Consider the following 18,711-nt stretch of genomic DNA (forward strand, 5'->3'; position numbering starts at 1 on the left):
CAGTTTGTTGAGCATACACTGTTTGGAAGCATATTGTTCAGTATTGAACTCCGTTATTTTTACATTCCTATGGCAATGCAAATATAGATGTATTTATTTTGAACTTTTGTAGCATGTTTGTTAGATTCTTGGACTTAAGTTGTTCACCTGGGTAACTTTATTTGGGCAGCAGCGAGACTCAGACTCAGTTCGCAACTGAGACGAGGGGTATCCACAGGAGGAACCTCAGAGAGTTATTACCAACACCCTCTCCCTCATTTACTAATAGGATTAGCAAACCAGTGTCCTGTGCCAGCCAGAATTCCCAGGCCTGAACCTCCAATTGCAGTCAGGTCAGATGAGTGAGCCATGTAAAATAATTTGTGTGCTTGGCAAGAGACTTCAGAAACAGACTCTACTGTCTGCTTGATCATAACTGGAGATTGCCAGGCAGGCAGAGTTCAGGGGTGTTCTCACACCTTCCTGGAAAAAAACGCACCATCCCCTCCATTCACAGGAAACTTTGGCCCATGATCGTTCAAAATGGAGGAGGAACATTCAGGGCATAATTTAAAACATCAAGCCTCCTCATTTCAAGCATATGTAAGCCCATGAAAACTGTCAGAAGGAGCTCAAACTAACAGGTCATGCAGTACTTTCCCATCACCAGGCACACATGTCCAACTGTGTTGGATCCCTGTGATGGCATTAGAACTACGTTTTACAGTACCAGCGACCTGGCTTCAGTTCCTGCTGCATAGCTTTCCTCCGGGTCCCCTGGTTCCCTCCCACTGTCCAAAGATGCACTGATTGGTAAGTTAATTTGTCACTGTAAACTGTCCTGTGATGAGGCTAGGGTTAAATTGGAGTTGCTGGCCAGTGGGACTCAAAAGGCCAGAAGGACCTAATCTGCTGTATCTCAATAAAATAAAATAGAATGGGTAATGACGTAAGTCATAATCAGTCTGAAGGGGAAGCCGAAGAGAAGTTTGTAGCACTTATGCATGTATATACATCCAGCCTGGGGTGCAGATACAAGAATTGATAATGGATGTTGTTTTCAGGATCTGATCAGCAATGACTTGGAAGTCAGTTGCCCGGAATGAAATACCAATTCTATTTCTTTGATGTCAGGCAAAATAATTGGTTTAAGTACTTTGCACTTGAACTTCGAGGGGTTGTTAGGTTTATTATGAAAATTTTAAATTTTGAAACATTTTTAAGTTGATACAATACTGTCTAAAAGGAGTTCTGAACCTTTAAGGTCTGTGGTGTGGGATTGTGCAAGATTTGGAGTTGTTAATGAAAACATTAGCTTACATGCCACCTTTGTGAAAATACGCACTGCCTTTTGTTAAAATAATGCTTTACAGTAAGAATTTAATTTCTCTTCAAGGAGCATTTTTTTAATTTTAGAGAAGTTAATAATAATTTCTCATGTATTTTAGTATCAACGTGTTCTCAAAAGCTGATCTCTACTATAAAAACACTCAAAAGGGCTGATTTAAGTCTGCTTTGAGTGTGTCTGATCATCTTTCCCCAGACTGCACATTAGACAACTTGCATTGACGAGATCATTTTATTGTGTTTCCTGTGCATCAGCCTTCACAAAAAAATACACAGGATACTAAAGAATACGGCAAGCATAGCTATGCCATCATGTGACTTGGGGGAGGTTCTCCTGTCGGCATGATGATTCTGTTTCCATGGAGATAGCAGCAGGATGTATTAGCATTTACATTCATCATTGCTGAGGACGGAGGGAGAATGAGAGTCACCTAACAGTAAGTAGGAAGAAGGGTTGGATGCATGCAAACAGCTTCTTTTTAACATTCAAGGTTAGTTGTTATTGAGAGTGGTGTTTTTCTTTTTTTGTCCTTCGTGCTGTAATCTCATTCTAATTTTTTTTCAGGATTCCCTTTTTGAACTTGGCATTAAAATTAAGAGTTTTTTTGCAGAGCAAAATCTCAAAAAATACCTTTTTTAGTCAGATACTTGAGTTTTGGAATATGGCGTGAAAGAATTGATGCAGAACTATTGAAGCAAGTGTATTCAGAATACTTACTACTTTTTTGTGTGTCGTGTACTTTTTTTAAACTTCTGTTTTATTAGTTGTGAATAATAGTGATCTATGAGAATTATCTACTCCTTTGCTGCAGGAATTTTTGTCTCCATACTTTTCTGTATTTGTCAGACCTATTATGTCCAGTAATATGTTAAAAATTCTCAGAATGGTATCACTCATAATGTTGAATTGCATGTTCTGTAGTCAAAGATCTGCTTTACAAAAATCTACCTAGAAGTAAAATAAGTAGCAATAATAGAGCAATTCAACAATTTGTTGATTAAATTTTGAAATATTCAGCAGAGGCATAGTTTTGAAAGTCAAAGATGTAACTAATAAATTTCACCCTTTATATAATTTCTGTCAACTTGGGGAAAACTGAAAGTAAACTCGTTGTGGATGTTGTGGAAGATGTTGGGAATAGCCTAGTTAAGTTTATTGATCAGATGCTCACTTGGCTGCTGACAGCAACATTGAATAGAAATCCATACTAGAGTATAAGATGACAAGAAAATAGGAGCAGGAATGAACCACCGGGTCACTTCAGCATTCCCCATCACTCAATGTGATCTAGATTGACCTCTAAATGTGCAAGTGCTTATTTCATGCCACTATGAGAATGTTTTAATGTATCAAGCAGTTTAATCCACGTTCAAATATGCAGATCTTGAAATAATTTTACTTGCTTTGAGTTCAATATGTTCCATTTACGCACCCTGATTTCTCTGTTTGAAATGAGGTCAAAAGCATTATTAGATACGTTGTGAGGTGCTTACAGACACAGTTGTATTGGGATGCTTGTGAGACTGAAAACTTGTGATAAAGCAGTGCAGTGACAACACTGAACTTTTGAAATTTATTTGATATCTTGGCTTAGTATTTTAATATATTTCATTACATTTTGAGGTTCCACAAACAAAAGTTTGTTAACGTCCAGAGTTATTGCCAAAGCAAAGGTTCAGGGATTCTCCCAGTTGTTTGGTGATTCTGGTGGCTGTGTGTGAAAAGTCCAGATGATCTGAGCAACAGCTAAACCCTGGTTTGCACCCCATCCTGATCGTAGCCCTCAACTAGATGTGCCTTTAATGTTGCAGAATATGGAAAGGAGGTGAGCTTCTGATAACATCTTCAGAACCAGCACTGGTATCCACCTGTGTTATGTTCGAGGTTAATTACTTGTAGATCCCTGAAGAGTAATGCCTGTAGTTTTATTAAGCAGATAGTTAACTTGAATCAGAAATACAAATTGTAAAAACTAGTTATCAGACTGAGACAGAGAGAAGAACTGATGAATTGTTTGTAGTTTTTTTTTGTTGACAAATTCCAGATTTTCGAACGCCTAGCGCTATTTAGATTCTTCAGGTAAAGACTTATTACCTGCTGGTTGCTCTTTCAGGTCCTTAGAATCTAGCTTTAAATTTAGTTAGTTCTCTCCATCTGGTTCAAATCTTTTGTTTTGTCATCAGCAGTTTCAAGATGTGCTCATTCATTTTAAGCAAACTCCTTCTACTAAATGGCTCTGACCCTTCAACAACCAGGTTGGTGTCAATACACAGCTCTTACCTTGTCCTTGAGACCAAACCTTGTCCAGTGCTATAATCTTTGAACAAAAGGAAGCTTTGTGTTGACAGCAGTGAGGCACTTTGGGGAGGTTATTATTTTGATCACGTACTTGTTTCAGGCTGGATCCGCTATTGTACATACAAAAACTATTGCCAGGACTGATAAATATATCCACAATTTATGTGGCCACACAGTCTGGATAAGCCAAACAAAACATACTCACAGACAAAAGTGAAATACCATCTATAATCATCCACTTACTGGTAGTAATGTTCTAAAAGCCTTTGATGCAATTTTAGCCCTTTTTTAAAAAAAAACAAGCATATCATTTTGCATAGATTAAGTGCACAACATATTTCTGATAATAGTTTAACATTTAAAATCCTAACAGTGGATCTTACTGGGAAGAAATATCATGGCTCCATTTTTCAAGAGGTTTGCTGTTTTCCTTACTAAAGTCGTGTTCATCTTGTGCTATGAAATTCTATTTTCTAAACAGCCAGTCTTGAGCAATTTGCAATTCCCCCAGTTAGCTATTGAGGTGTGTTAGTGTGTGCAAGACAATCCTTCCACGTTGTGGGGGTAAGTTGTATCAATTGCACAACAGAGGAGGTAATCAGCTCTCCTGCTTCATCCTTGCTCTCTGAATCCTGTGGTCGCTGATTGATTGCAGCAGTGTGTGCAGTGCCTTGTCTGCTGAATTGTTCCTTAATTGCTCTGACGTAACTGAAGAGCTCCACAGAACTTGCCTTGAGAAGAGGCGCACAATTACTCAAATGTCCTTGATACCGGCTAATTGCGTTCAGACAGTCCGATTTCTAGTGAGTCACGCTGATATTGTGCCCACTTTAGCAAAATATTACTGACTCCTGTAACATCCAACTTTGCACTTCACTTTTTTTATTTTGATTTAACCCATTTCTCTGCACAAGTCCCTCCCAATGCAACAAAATGTGTTTGAAAGCTCAGCTTTTCAGGCCTTCTCTGATGATCTGTGTAATAGTGTATTTTGTAAGTTTGTAATTGACTAGATAGTAGGGGAGGATCTGGGAGGAACTTAATCTCCAGCTGCAGGTGGACCATGGCTACCAGCAGCAAGGGTATTAAAACCAAGGTGTGTAGGAGGAATTGGAGGACAGAAATCTCAAGTGTTGTAGGGCAAACAGAGCATAGAACTTGGAAGCAGTTGAAAATGAGAAGGGTCTTAACTCTTCTTGTCGACAGGAAATGGGATGATGGGTTAATGGGAGAAACAATGCTAAATCTTAATGATAAAGCATTAGTGGATTAAAATAAGATCAGTGAGTGGCATGTCTTTTGGTTTGACAGTTACTTCAACGTCCAGTGGTTTAAAATACTCAATTTGAAAAGTTTATTTTGGCATTTGGATTTGATAGTGTTTTTCATCCAAAAGCAAAGCTTTACAATTTTTGGGGGGAAGAAATCTATGCCATGGCAATTTGGTGTTTTTCTGGTTTTGAGATGTTTTATTTGATGTGTTGCAAGTAGCAATTTGAGTAATCGTAAGGCGCGGTGTTCAAGTGCTTGTAGGGATGGTGATCTGGAAGAAATTTTAATACTTTTTTTTGGAAAATGCCTAATAATAAATAAAATTTAAACTTATTCCACTGATTGAATTAGCTGCAGTGAACAGAGGATTGTGCACGCTTTGTCCATGTGCTGCCACCATCCCTCTAGAGCAGGGTTTCTCAACCCTTTTAATGCCATGGACCAGTGCCAGGTTGGGAACCCCTGATCTGAGGTTTATGTTATGTGGAAGATCTCAGATTCTGATTCATATTTATTTGTCACAAGTGTGAAAAGTGGCATTTAAATGTGGGTTTAAGCTGATCTGGCAGGGTGATGGGAATTGACGTGATAGGGCTGAGAGTGGGGCAGTTGGTATACAAGTTGATGCAGTGTGTAGTGAGACTGTGAGGAAGGATGGGCAGGCAATAGGGCAAAGTTGTAGTCAGTGGGATGGGGGAAATTCAAAACAGTTGATGAATACAAGACTGAAGGTGTTATACTAGAAGGCACACAGGATACAGAAGAAGGCAAATGATCTTGTCGCACAGTTGGAGATTGGTAGGCGCCATTTTGTGGGCGTCACTGAGTCATGGCTGAAAGAAGATCATAGTTGGGAGCTAATCATCCAATGGTACACATTGTATTGAAAGGGCAAGCAGATGGGTAGAGGGATTCTCTACTCGGTTGGTAAAAAATGAAATCAAGTTCTTAAAAAAGTTAACAAAGGATTGGAAAGTGTTGAATCCTTGTGGGTAAAGATAAGAAACTGCAAGGGTAAAAAGACCTTGATGGGGGTTATATACAGGCCCCTGATCAGTAGCCAGGATGTATGATATAAATTACAATGGGAGATAGAAAAGGTGTGTGGTGTGTTAGCATTCACCAACCATGGAACTGAGTTCAAAGGCAGTGAGGAATGTTACAGCTATACAAGGCCTTGGTCAGACCCCACTTAGAGTACTGTGCTCAGTTCTGGTCACCTCACTACAGGATGTGGATACTATAGAAAGGGTGCAGAGGAGATTTACAAGGATGTTTCCTGGATTGGGGAGCATGCTTTATGAAAACAGGTTGAGTGAACTCGGCCTTTTCTCCTTGGATGAGAGGTGACCTGATAGAGGTGTATAAGATGATGAGAGGCATTGATCGTGTGGATAGTCAAGAGGCTTTTTCCCAGGGCTGAAATGGTTGCCACAAGAGGTCTCAGGTTTAAGGTGCTGGGGGGTAGGTACAGAGGAAATGTCGGGGTAAATTTTTTACACAGAGTAGCGAGTGCATGGAATGGGCTGCTGGCAACGGTGGTGGAGGCAGATACAATAAGGTCTTTTAAGAGACTTTTGGATAGGTATATGGAGCTTAGAAAAATAGAGGGCTATGGGTAAGCCCAGTAATTTCTAAGGTAGGGACATGTTCGGCATAACTTTGAGGGCCAAAGGGCCTGTATTGTGCTGTAGGTTTTTGTATGTTTCTATGTTTTCTATCAATTTCTTTGGCCAGAGGATTGAGAGTCAGTGGAATTTACTGCCATGGATGGCTGTTGAGGCAAAATCATTGAGAATATTTAAAGCAGAGGTTGATAGATCCTTGATTCTGCACGGCATCAAAATTTATGGGCTGAAGGCAGGGGAATGGTGTTGAGAGAGATAATAAATCAGCCGGGATGGAATGGTGGAGAAGACTCAATGGGCCAAGTGGCCCAATTCTGATCTTTTGTCTTATTTGTGTGAGCAACCAACATACCCAAGGATGTGCTGTGGGCAGCCTCCAGGTTCCGTCACATATTCTGGCGCCAACACAACACGTCCATGATGATCAGTAGAACAATACAGAACACAAAACAAAACAGAACATGTCAAGCAACAAAGCAACCACAGTGAAAATTGCCCATTTGGCATGTGAGCTGATAATGTGGGAGTTAAAGGTTGCGTGACTCCAGAAATTGTAACATGCCACTTGGTTTCATGGCTCCTTTGCTGCAGTTCGTAATCTATTGATTACCTGTCTCCATATCTTTTGGGTATGAATAAATATCAATTCAAATGGTTGGCAATGTGACAGAGCTATTTGCTGGTTTTATTGCTTGCATTGTAACTCTTCAGTGGTTTTAAAAGTTGGAGAAAGAGAATTAATCTTGCTTTGCTGCATTGGGATCTCTGATGTTGAAAGAAAGGTCCATATTATTTGGTGCATGGAGGAGAATTCGTTACTGTGGAGATGTTGAAATAAAACTACTGTTTCCAGTGTGCACCGAGTAGTAGGATATGTTCTAAATTTGCTGACAAAATAAATGTCCCTTCCTTAGAAAATTGCAACATTTTTAGATGCACTTGCAATGTAATTAATGTATTCAGTTTTTCTTTTAGTTTTGTGCAGCTGACTTCTTGTAGCAGATTATTTTCACCATTTATAAAGAATTACCTGTCAACTTTTCCTGATACAAGTTTATTATAAAATAGTAATTGCTATCAAAAGGCATACTTTTTGGTCATGCAATAAAAATAATCTCTTAACCAAGATGCTTTCTGTTCTGGAATTGAAAACACAATTATTTTATATGAATGAGTGTGGAACGAGCTGCCTGCGAAAGTGGTGGATGCGGGATCACTTTCAACATTTAAGAGAAGTTTGGATGTGCTGTAATTGTTATATGGTTACTTGGATGGGTGAGGTATAGTCAAGGTGCATGTCGATGAGACTAGGTGGAATAATAGTTTGTCATGGGCCGAGACCTGTTTCTGTTCTGTAGTGCTTCTGCTTGAAGAACTCAGAAGATCAGGAAGCATCTGTGGAGGGAAAGGAATGGTCAACTTTTCAGGGTTGAGGCCCTTGCTGGTCTGAAAGCACAACGTGGGAGCGTATAGAGCTAGTATAGAGGGGGGCAGCATAGGGGGGATGTGTGAGGCAGGGGCCGTTGGGTGATGGGTAGACCAAGGTGCAGTGTGGAATGATAGGCAGATGGAGCTTGGAGAAGGGTTGGACATGGATAAGTAAGAAAGGTGATCATTAGATTGGAGCGGATTAATAGAAAGATGGAAGTGGCCTGCAATGCTACCAGCTTCAGGAGGAGTTATTACCCTACAACCATCCAGCTCCTGAACCACCACGGATAACTTCACTCCCCTCAACACTGAATGGATTCCACAACCTACAGACTCACTTTCAAGGACTCTACAACTTATGTTTCCAGTATTATTTATTTATTTTCTTATTTGTACTGTTTGTCTTCTTTCGCACATTGGTTGTTTGCTTATAGTCTTTGTTTATAGTTTTTCATAAGTTCTATTGTATTTCTTTATATTATAAAGCGGGAATATAAGCAGGAAAAGATTAATTTGCAGGTTGAGTTGGTGGTGAAGAAATAAATGGAATGTTAGCATTCATTTCAAGAGGACTAGAATATAAAAGCAAGGATGTAAAGTTGAAGGCACTCATGAGGCCTCACTTGGAGTATTATGAACAGTTTTGGGCCCCTTATTTAAGAAAGATGTGCTGACACTGGAGAGGGATCAGAAGAGGTTCCTGAGAATGATTCCAGGAATGAAAGGGTTATCATGTGAGCAGCAATTGAAGCCTCTGGGCCTGTACTCACTGGAATTTAGAAGAATGGTGGGGGTGGTGGTGGTTGGGATCACATTGAAACAAATAAAATGTTGAAAGGCCTAGATAGAGTGGTAGAGTGGGTGTGGAGAGGTTGTTTCCTTTTGCAGGGAAATCCAGGAGCAGGGGGCACAGCCTCAAACTAGAGGGACATGTATTCAGAGTTGAGATGAGAAATTTCTTCAGCCAGAGGGTGGTGAGTTTGTAGAATTGATTGCCACAGACAGCTGTGGAGGCCAGGTCCCTGGGTGCATTTAAGGCAGAGGTTGATAGGATTTTGATCAGTCAGGGTTATGAGCAGAATGGGGTTGAGAAGGAAATGGATCGACCATGATGAAATAGTGGTGTGCACTAGATGGGCCGAATGGCCTACTTCTGTTTGTAAGTTTTGTGTCTTAAAAAGAGCTTTGACGTGTGGCCAATTGGACATTGGAGGTTTTGAGAGGAGGTGACTTCAATCAGTCCTTTTCCTGAGTATGTGTACTTAGACACTCCCATCATAGGAAACGACTTCCCATGTCCACTCTGTCAAGGCTATTCACCATTTGGTAGATTTCAATGAGGTCACCCCTCATTCTTTTGAATTCCAGTGAATACAGGCCCAGAGCCTGAATGGTCTAATTGCCTAAGAGGAAAATGAATCTCAACCTAGTATATGGTAATAGATACATACTTTGATAATAAATTTACTTTGGCTTTGAACTTTGGTTTTGAGGTCAGGGATCATCTTTGGAGGGAAATCAGCAGTTGACATTTTGATCTTGATGTAGGATCTCGGCTGATCCTTCTCTCTATAGATACTGCTTGAACTGCTGACTTCTTAGACTTCTTGTGTTGCTCTTTTGAAGTCTCTTCTGGAATGTAATTAAAGGAGATTGATTTATATTTATATTTTACCTTCAAGAAAACACAACTTTATGAAGGGCATTAAATATTAATAAAGACAGAAGTTTGCTTGTGAAATTTATTTATTCTTTCATTATCTTTTGAACTGTGGTTAATTAGATGGTGAGTACTTTCAAGGCAATAGTTATTTCACTTCGTAGGTTGTACCTAGGGAAATGTAGAAGCATCTAATCTTGCAACACGGTCGGGATCCATAATAGCTGGTTCATTGAAATTATAAACTCTGCAGGGTGTGGAATAGGTACTTTGACTTTAAAACATGTTTGATGGAATATACTTCTCTGCAGACTAATCTGATCATCTAAATGCAGAATACTGCAGATGCAGTCATCAGATACGGGAGCAATGTGATAATGCTTGATAAAGGCCTGAATTTGTTGTTAACAGTGTTTTCTGTTGTTGAACATAGCTTTTGTTAATGACCTGCTGTCATGAATTTCTGTTTTTCTCGGGAAGAATACTGGCCATTTTTGAGTTGATTATAACACCAGGTTCCAGAATCTGACACAGAGCTGTATCGTTTATGTTATGTGCTGACTTAACATGCTTCCTTCCTGACAACTTGTTAGAATTCTTTGAGGAAGTAACAAGTAGGGTGGTCAAATCATATTATTTTGTAATATTTCTGAATAAAGTATATTTTTGGAAAAATAAGGAGAGGTAGCAGATGTCATTTACTTAGATTTTCAGAAGGCATTTAATAAGGTGCCTCACATGAGGCTGCTTAACGAGATAAAATCCTGTGGTGTTACAAGAAAGATTTTGGCATGGAGAGCAGAAAGGCTGACAGGCAGGAGGCATTGAGTAGGAATAAAAGCCTTTTCTGGTTAGCTGCTGGTGACTAGTGGTGTTCCTCAAGGGTCAGTATTGGGATCGCGACTTTTCACTTTGTTTGTCGATGATTTAGATAGTGGAATTGATGGCTTTGTGGCAAAGTTTGTGAATGATATGAAGATGTGGGAGGGGTAGGAAATACTGAGGAAGCAGTGCGATTGCAGCAGGACTTAGACATATTCGAAGAATGGACAGAAATGTGGCAGATGGTGTGAAAATGTGTTGGAAAATGTATGATGGTGCATTTTGGTAAAAGGAACAATAATGCAGACTATTATCTAAATGAGCTGAAATTTCAAACATCAGAGTTGCAGAGGGGCTTAGGAGTCCTCATGCAAGACTCCCGGAAGGTTAATTCAAAGATTGAGTCTGTGGTAAAGAAACAATGTTGGCATTTATTTCAAGAGGAATAGAACATAAAAGCAAGGCGATAATGCTGAAGCTTTATGAGTCACCAGTCAGGCTGCACTTGGAGTATTGCCAATGGTTTTGGGACCCTTATCTCAGAAAAGATATATTGCCATTGGAGAGAGTCTAGAAGAGGTTCACAAGGGTTATTCTGGGAATGAAGCATTAATAATGAGGAGCCCCTACTCACTGGAATTTAGAAGAATTTGTGGGAATCTCATCGAAACCTGCCTAATGTTGAAAGGACTAGATAGGGTGAATGTGGACAGGATGCTCCTGCTGATGGGGGTATCCAGAACTTAGGGGTACAGCCTCTAAAATGAGGAGTGCCGTTTTAGAACAGAAGTAAGGAAGAATTTTTTCAGCTGAAGAGTGATGAATCAATAGAATGCTCTGCTGCAGAGGCCAAGTCCGTGGGTATATTTACAGTGGAAATTGATAGATTGTTGATAGCTCGGGATATCGAAGGACATGGTGAAAACGGTAGGTGTACGGGGTTAAATGGGATCCAGGATCAATCATGATGAAATGATGGAGTGGATTCGATGGGCTAATGGGCTAATTATGCTCCTAAGCCTTATGGTCTTCAGGAATTTTCCATTCTATCTTGGAGAAATAATTAATGAAGAATGTACAATACTTGATTGGCTTTGCTTGCACACTAAAAGAGCAAAAGAAGATGAGTTTGAAACAACAGCCATTTTTATGTTTTCAATACCACTTAATGAGTGATTAGTTCTCAGCACAAAATAGGGTGGGCTATATTATCGCATTTATTTTGTATTTCTTTACAATGAATTCCATTTGTCCATATAAAGCTCAATTTCTCACCTATTCTGTATTCTATCGATGACCTCCTTTGTATATTGACTAATTTACATAATACTATGACTATTTAAAGTTTTCTTTGGCAGCTATATATAGCAATATACAGTACTTTTGCACAGTAATGTGCATTGGTTAAAGGAGAAGTGTAGTTGGGAAACAGAAATAAGAGTACTTAGCTTTGTATTATCTCAGTAGTATTTAGTGTTATCTGTTAACTGGACACACGTAGGATACAGTGCTGTGCAAAAGTCTTAGGCACCTTCGTAATGTATTTGTGCCTAAGTCCTTTGCACAGAACTGTATCCCACTCCAGTTTTGTCCTTGATAGCAGGTGGGCTGATGCCAGTAATGTGTTGGGTGGTAGAGGCTTCCTGTCCATCACAGTGCAGTTTCCATACAATGCAGAGATGCCGCGAGATAGGGTGCTGTCTACTGTGCATCTGTAGGAGGACGTGAGTGTGGATGTGCATAGTCCCACTCTCTTCAGCCTCCTCAGAAAGTAGAGACGTTAGTGAGCTTTCCTGATCGTGTAGGATGAGCTGTTGGGACCATGAGGGCTTGTGCAAAATGTGCCTTTCAGGAGTGTGAAACTGCTCACAGTTTCCTCTGCTGTGCCACTGATGTAAGGATGAGGGGAAGTTCTCCTGAAGTCGATAACCATCTCCATGCAGATGCAGCCAGGTGGGTTTGAGTGCACTTTACATTAGTGACAACTGGTATACCAGAAACCTAGCTAAATCATTCAAAGTGGGTCAATGGCTTCAATTAAAAAGTTTCTTATTTAAGGCTTATGTTTTCTCCCTTTCATTTTATTTTGATGACGTATTTTTGGAGAAGCTTGATTTTTGAACTAAATTTATTTTTTGTTACATTTTTCATTTATTCAGTTGATTAAATTTATTTTTAGCCCATTTCAAAATATCTTTAAAACAAAGCAGCGAGACGCGCCTCTCTCAAGTGCTGCATTGCCTTCATAAATGTAATTGGTCACACTTACACAGTTTCTGCAACAAATATAGGTGTAGGAATTTAGAGCAAGGCTGCCATAAAATATATCCAACTTTAGCATTTCAACCTCGAAGAGTAATGTAACAGACAGGAGGCATGTGCAATTTATTTCCTTCACCTAGCTCACTGCCCAAGATATCTCACAAAGCACACCTAATTTTTTTCATTTGCAGAAGGCTAATGAGTTGATTTGACTCACTCTGCACCTGGCTTCATGCTGAAGACAAGCCTGCGGCAGCTCGTCAGCTGTCCCAGATGCTCAAAGTTTGCTGAATCATTTAAAAATACCTTTACAATGATAGCACTTAAAATGGTTCTTGTAAATAACAATTTAAAAGTATGAAATTTCTTTTAACATATTGGTAGGAATCAAAATATTAAAACATGAACAGATATTTCAAATATTAACAAAATTTAGTGAAGAGATTAATTTATTCAGATAGAGTCACCAGTCTCTCCTGGAGTTGAGCAGAAACGCTGATTTCCAGGAGCCTTGTAATGGGAGCAACTGTTCAGTTGATAAGTACAACAATGAGCCAAGGAGAGGAGAAGATAATCAGATTTACCAGCTTCTCTTCTTCACATTTATACTTCCATATTTGGTTTCATATCTACGGAACTCTGAGACTTGAACAGCAGGTCTCTGAAATTATTACCTAGCTGTCAGCATGATTTGATCCTTTTAAAAAAAGAACCAGATTATTAAAAATGTGTGTCTATAGTCAATTTAGGCATCTCAAGAATATTTTCCACTTCAGCACCATATGATTTTATTTTCTTTGCAATCGGGAAAGAGAAGAAGACGAAGACTGAGTTACTCTTTTTTTTCACCCTGTTGATTTGTTGGATAGGACTTCAGGAATTTTGGGAAGAGCTTTTGATTGAAATAGCTGGCATTTCCTTGCATGGCTATGAGGTCCTGGGCATTCTTCACATGCACGCGATTATGGAAGACCTGAAGCTGCTTCAGCAACTTGTATCTGTTGTCATAGCTGTGTAATGGTCCTGGCCTTGTTAAAGGACCTGTCATTAGGGTTGGAAGTTACAGCATCTCACAGTGATATACAATGGTAAAATCTCTACGGAGACCATATGCCCTCATAAATCGATTGAGTCCAGGAGTTAGGATGTTATATTGAAATTGGATAAGACGATGTTGAGACCTAATTTAGAGTATTGTGTTCAGTTCTGATCCACCTACATACAGGAAAGATATCAGTAAGAGTGCAGAGTGCAGAGTAAAGTTACAAGGATGTTGTCTGGACTTGAGGACCCTAGTTACAAGGAATGGTTGAGTAGGTTAGGATGTTATTTCCTGGAGCACAGGAGAATGAGGCATGATTTGACAGAGGCATTCAAAATTATGAGGGTTATAGTTTGTGTAAAATGCAAGCAGGGTTTTTCCACTGAGGTTGGGTGAGACTAGAGCTGGAAATCATGGGGTAAGAGTAAAAGGTGAAATGTTTCAAGAGGGACATTAGGGGGAGCTTCTTCACTGGTGCTGAGAATGTGGAACGAGCTGACAGCAGAAGTGGTGGATGCGGGATCAATTTCAACATGTACTGTACATGGATGGGAAGGGTATGGAGGTCCAAGGTTCTGGTGCAGGTAGACAGGACTAGGCAAGATAATAATTTGGCACCAGCTAGATGGACTGAAGGGCTTTCTCCTGAACAAAACTAGAGCATGATTACTTGAGAATACTATATATGTCAGCGTAGGATTTGGAGCTCTTTTTTGCCCCCCCCCCCAATGACAAATGATTCAGTTAGAAAGCTCATCACTCAGGGAGTGCTCTTGAAATTAAACTAGTTTTAGATGTAAAAATTACCAATAAACTAATTAATAATTCTGAACAATAAGAATAAATTGTTAATATGTGATTCCATGAACACATTAAAACATTTTGAGGGATTTGAAATTCTGATGGCAAACTTCAAATTAATTTTTTGTTATTTTGTGCTTAACCCATTTTCCATTTATCAATAAAATCACACAGTAAAATGCATATAAGGTGTTTCATTCCCCATTATGGTTTATTTCAGCACTGTGAACAAAATTACCTTTAGTTCATCAAGCGTGATACAATCTAAAATATTTTTGGATTGTATTTCATCAGTCTGAAAAATAGATCAGGTAGTTTGTGGTGTGATTCACTGAGATAACTTGAGAATCTGACATAGTCCATGCCATGATGATGTCAGTTCCTACAAATGCCTTTGGAGTACTGCTGAGGAATGTACAACAACTTGATCTAAGTTTGGGGAAGCCTAGATGACTAGGTAAATTATCAACCTTATGTTGACCAGGCACCTCCCAAGTAAGTAAGTTTCTTAGCTTGAGTTCCGTTGCACATACACTGAGCTAATTTCTGAAATCCCTGTCAAGAACAGACGGAGCCCCCACCCTCACTAAACAACTTCCAACAGCTGATATGCCTGCTTGCACTTGTTTGATGTTTTCCCAATCTCTACTTTTCATTTCTTCCCAACATCATCTCTCTTCACATATTTGTGACAAGATCTGAGATTTTCCTCTCCCTTAACCCAACTCACTTTAGGTTCAAAGTAAGCCTGCAAGTGTCAATGGTCTTCCACTTCACCTTCCTCTCACTTTGCCACCGCTGAGATAATTATCTCATTCTTCAAGGAGTACTGAACAGGGCATTTCGGCTCTGGAAATCTGCACCATCTTTTCTGTAGTCCATGTGAAGCTTTCAGCAGAGCTCACTCTCCAAAATGGTCATTGGTGTCCTGCTGCTACACCCATTAGCTTACTAATGGGCCTGCAAGACCTGAAGACAATTATACTCCCACAACAACTTGGAAGAACACTTTGACCTTGTTCAGCAACTTGAACAATCACTTCTTGGAATGCAGTTTGTGCTTAAGGTTATTAATTGCATCCACTTAAGTCCTCCACCTTTGAAATTAGTGTGCGGTTGAGCTGTCTTTAAAATAACATTCAGAAATCTTTTATCCATGTAGGAAATTAACTTTTCCATTTGAATATTGATGTCCATGAATTTATAAATATAGTTTAGTTTAGTGTATCTTTGAAAGATGTTATTAAGTGTACTACTTTATTTGATTACTTTTTTTTTGTTGCTTTCTAGCCCCCAACAACGATCATTGCCAAACATGAATGATGCCATGGTATCCCACTCAGTAATTTCCTCTGGAGCACCGACTCCTACAAAAAGGTACTGTATGTCTTGAGTGTCAATGTGACAACTATATGATATTGTCAAGAAGAGGTCAATCCAACTTATTTGTTATAACTGGTTCTATAACAAAATACTACAGTCAATTTGCCATTTTTTAAAACAAGTTTTAGTTTGTACTTAAACCAGTCAGCATTAATAGTTCAATTGAAGCACATGTTAATCATTGGCAAGCCTGGATTGAAAATCCGAAAAAGGCAGACCAAGCAAAAAAATCTGAAAATAAAGCTCACTCACAGATCCTGAATGTATTTAATGAATTACTATTCATCCAGGTTTTTTCTGTGACTTCACAGCAACTGATGTTTGGTTAATTGACTGTTGACCCTGAAGGTGGGAATTGAATATACTGTGCATATCAACATCCTCGTTCACTAGGCTGATTTTTTTTCCACCTTCCCAAGCTGGGAACAAGGTCTGTTCATTTGTAACTGCCTCTAAGTTGCATGTCAATTTGAGATTCGCTAAATTCAGAATCTGTTTGAATGGCTTTTGTGTTTCACCTTTTCCAATATTTCAATAATACTACATCTATAAGGTGGTATCTTTACATTTCTGTTTTCAAGTATTTTGTGTATTTCTGCATTTGCTTTAGAAATGATGGAACCCATTCCTTTATGTAATAACCTTACCTTTTGAGCGAATCAGTTTACTAATTGGGCCCATAATTCTGCATAACAATTCTAATATGTTCCTTCACTTGACATGTGGGCATCCTGAGAGCATATCTATTTTACCTGTTGTTGCCTATTATTTAAGCATATTTAACAGGTGTGATTAAAGTTGCAGATTAAATGAGATTGTGAAAATCATGAGATATGTTTTATCTTGAAAAGCACAAGTATTAATGTAAGCTTTGTGTGAATGTCTTATTTTTAGTTGATGTACTTTGAGTTGTACTGATTTAAGTTTGTGATTAGCAGTTTACATTAATGTGGAGTAGGTGCAGTTGTGAACTTTAGTGCCTGATCAATTAAGCATTTCAAAAGGCACAATGGAACAATTCAATAAACGATAATTCTTCCTTGAAATATTTGAAATGTTCATCCTTGCTGTTTGGTGTACCTTTTAACATGCTTCGATTTGTAGTGACATACATCATGCATGCCTGCTTCCGGCTGTTCAGAAGGCTAGCTCTCAAACTGAACCTCCTTTGTTTCACCTTTGAGTCCTGGCTTCAAATCAATAGAGGTTGTTCAAAGGCCAACGATATCTGGTGGGCTTTGTAAGCGGTGTATGAAATTACTTTCCCATTTTTCAAAGCAAACTTATCCTTTAACCAATGACAAATTGACATTTAAATCAGTAATATGACACTTCAGTCACAAAGGTGGCAGGTATGCATAATGACTAATGAGTGTATTGATGCTGGTGATAACTAGATGTTGGTAATATTTAACTCTAGTTGCAACATCCAGTAAGAGACTGCTTGATTTTGATACCAAATGGAAAGCCCTGAGCTGAAGAATATCTTTAATTAATGACATTTAAGCAGGCTTTTTCTATTCTTGTGTTGTGAGTTCGAGCCCCAGCCGAGGCAGCGTGTTGTGTCCTTGAACAAGGCACTTAACCAGTCCACCCAGCTGAAAATGGGTATTGGCGGGGTTAAACTCGCAATAGACTGGCATCCTATCTGGGGGGGAGTCTCGTACTCTCAGTCACCTCACACCACGGAAAGCAGCATAAGGACCGGACCAATGAGCCTATAAAGCTCAGGGCAGAATTTAACTTAACTTTCTCTTCTTGGGGGGTGTCACGTGATGACATAGGATCGAGACGTTGGGAATCCAGCTCCCTGGTAAAAAGTAATGAAATAGGGTTTAAATGAAGAAGAGTTAACAAATACCTACTAGAAACTATTTATAAGCAACTCAGGATTATTTTTTGACATGGCTCCTAAACCGAAACAGAAGAAAGCTACTACTTCGAAGACTGTGCAAATCGGCAGGGAGAAAGGCCTAACCGTCTCGGGAAAGCCTCGGACTCAAGTTGGATCTCCTCCCAGCGAAGTGCATGGCACTTCTGGTGATGCGGGACAGGAAGTTGCAGCAATGTCAGCGGTCTCTAAGAAGAAACGGCAAGAACAATGCATGCACGAAGAAACAAGTATGCATGAACAGATATGAACAAAACTACAAATCCCAACTACGGCTGAAAGTGAAATTGGAAGTGAATCGGAAGTGGAATCAGACTCTTTGGGAAACACAGAGGAAGAAGAAGAGGAAAAGAAGGAGGAGATTAAAGGAGGCATAAGAGATATCCTGATATATATGATGAATGAATTAAAAGCTATAAGAACAGATATAAGAAGGATGCAGAATACACTCGATAATGTGGTGGAAAAACAAAAGAAGATGGATAATAAAGTTAAAGAGATGGAAGAAAACACTGAAAGAATAGATAAGATAGAAGACAATAATCTTGCCTGGACAATAGAAAGAAAACGGATGTTGGAAAAAATAGATGCGCTTGAAAACTCTAGTAGATGAAATAATATTAAAATTGTTGGTCTTATGGAAGGTACAGAGGGAGAAAATCCGATAAAATTCTTTCAAGAGTGGATTGCGAAAATTTTGGAAATGAAAGAAGGAAGCCAAGTAATTGAAATTGAAAGAGCACACAGAGCTTTAAGACCAAGACCTCAACAAGATAAAAATCCAAGATCAATTTTGATAAAATGCTTAAGGTACCAAGATAAAGAAATGATCTTGAAGGCAGCTACTCAAGGTGCTAAGAAGAGAAATGGGCCATTGATAATAGAAGGGAAAAG

The 18,711-nt window shown here is 39.1% G+C and overlaps 1 protein-coding gene across 13 annotated transcripts in view; it reads left to right on the top strand.

Moving 5' to 3' along the window:
* LOC132400603 (dystrobrevin beta) overlaps positions 1–18,711 on the top strand; it is a 488,265-nt gene that overhangs the window by 310,552 nt on the left and 159,002 nt on the right. For all 13 annotated transcript variants that reach the window (XM_059981722.1, XM_059981724.1, XM_059981723.1 and 10 more), the window contains one exon: positions 15,834–15,920. In XM_059981722.1, coding sequence (XP_059837705.1) covers positions 15,834–15,920 — 87 coding nt within the window. The remainder of the gene's footprint in view (positions 1–15,833; positions 15,921–18,711) is intronic.

This window comes from Hypanus sabinus, chromosome 10 (assembly GCF_030144855.1).
Source record: "Hypanus sabinus isolate sHypSab1 chromosome 10, sHypSab1.hap1, whole genome shotgun sequence".
NCBI classification, from domain to species: domain Eukaryota; kingdom Metazoa; phylum Chordata; class Chondrichthyes; order Myliobatiformes; family Dasyatidae; genus Hypanus; species Hypanus sabinus.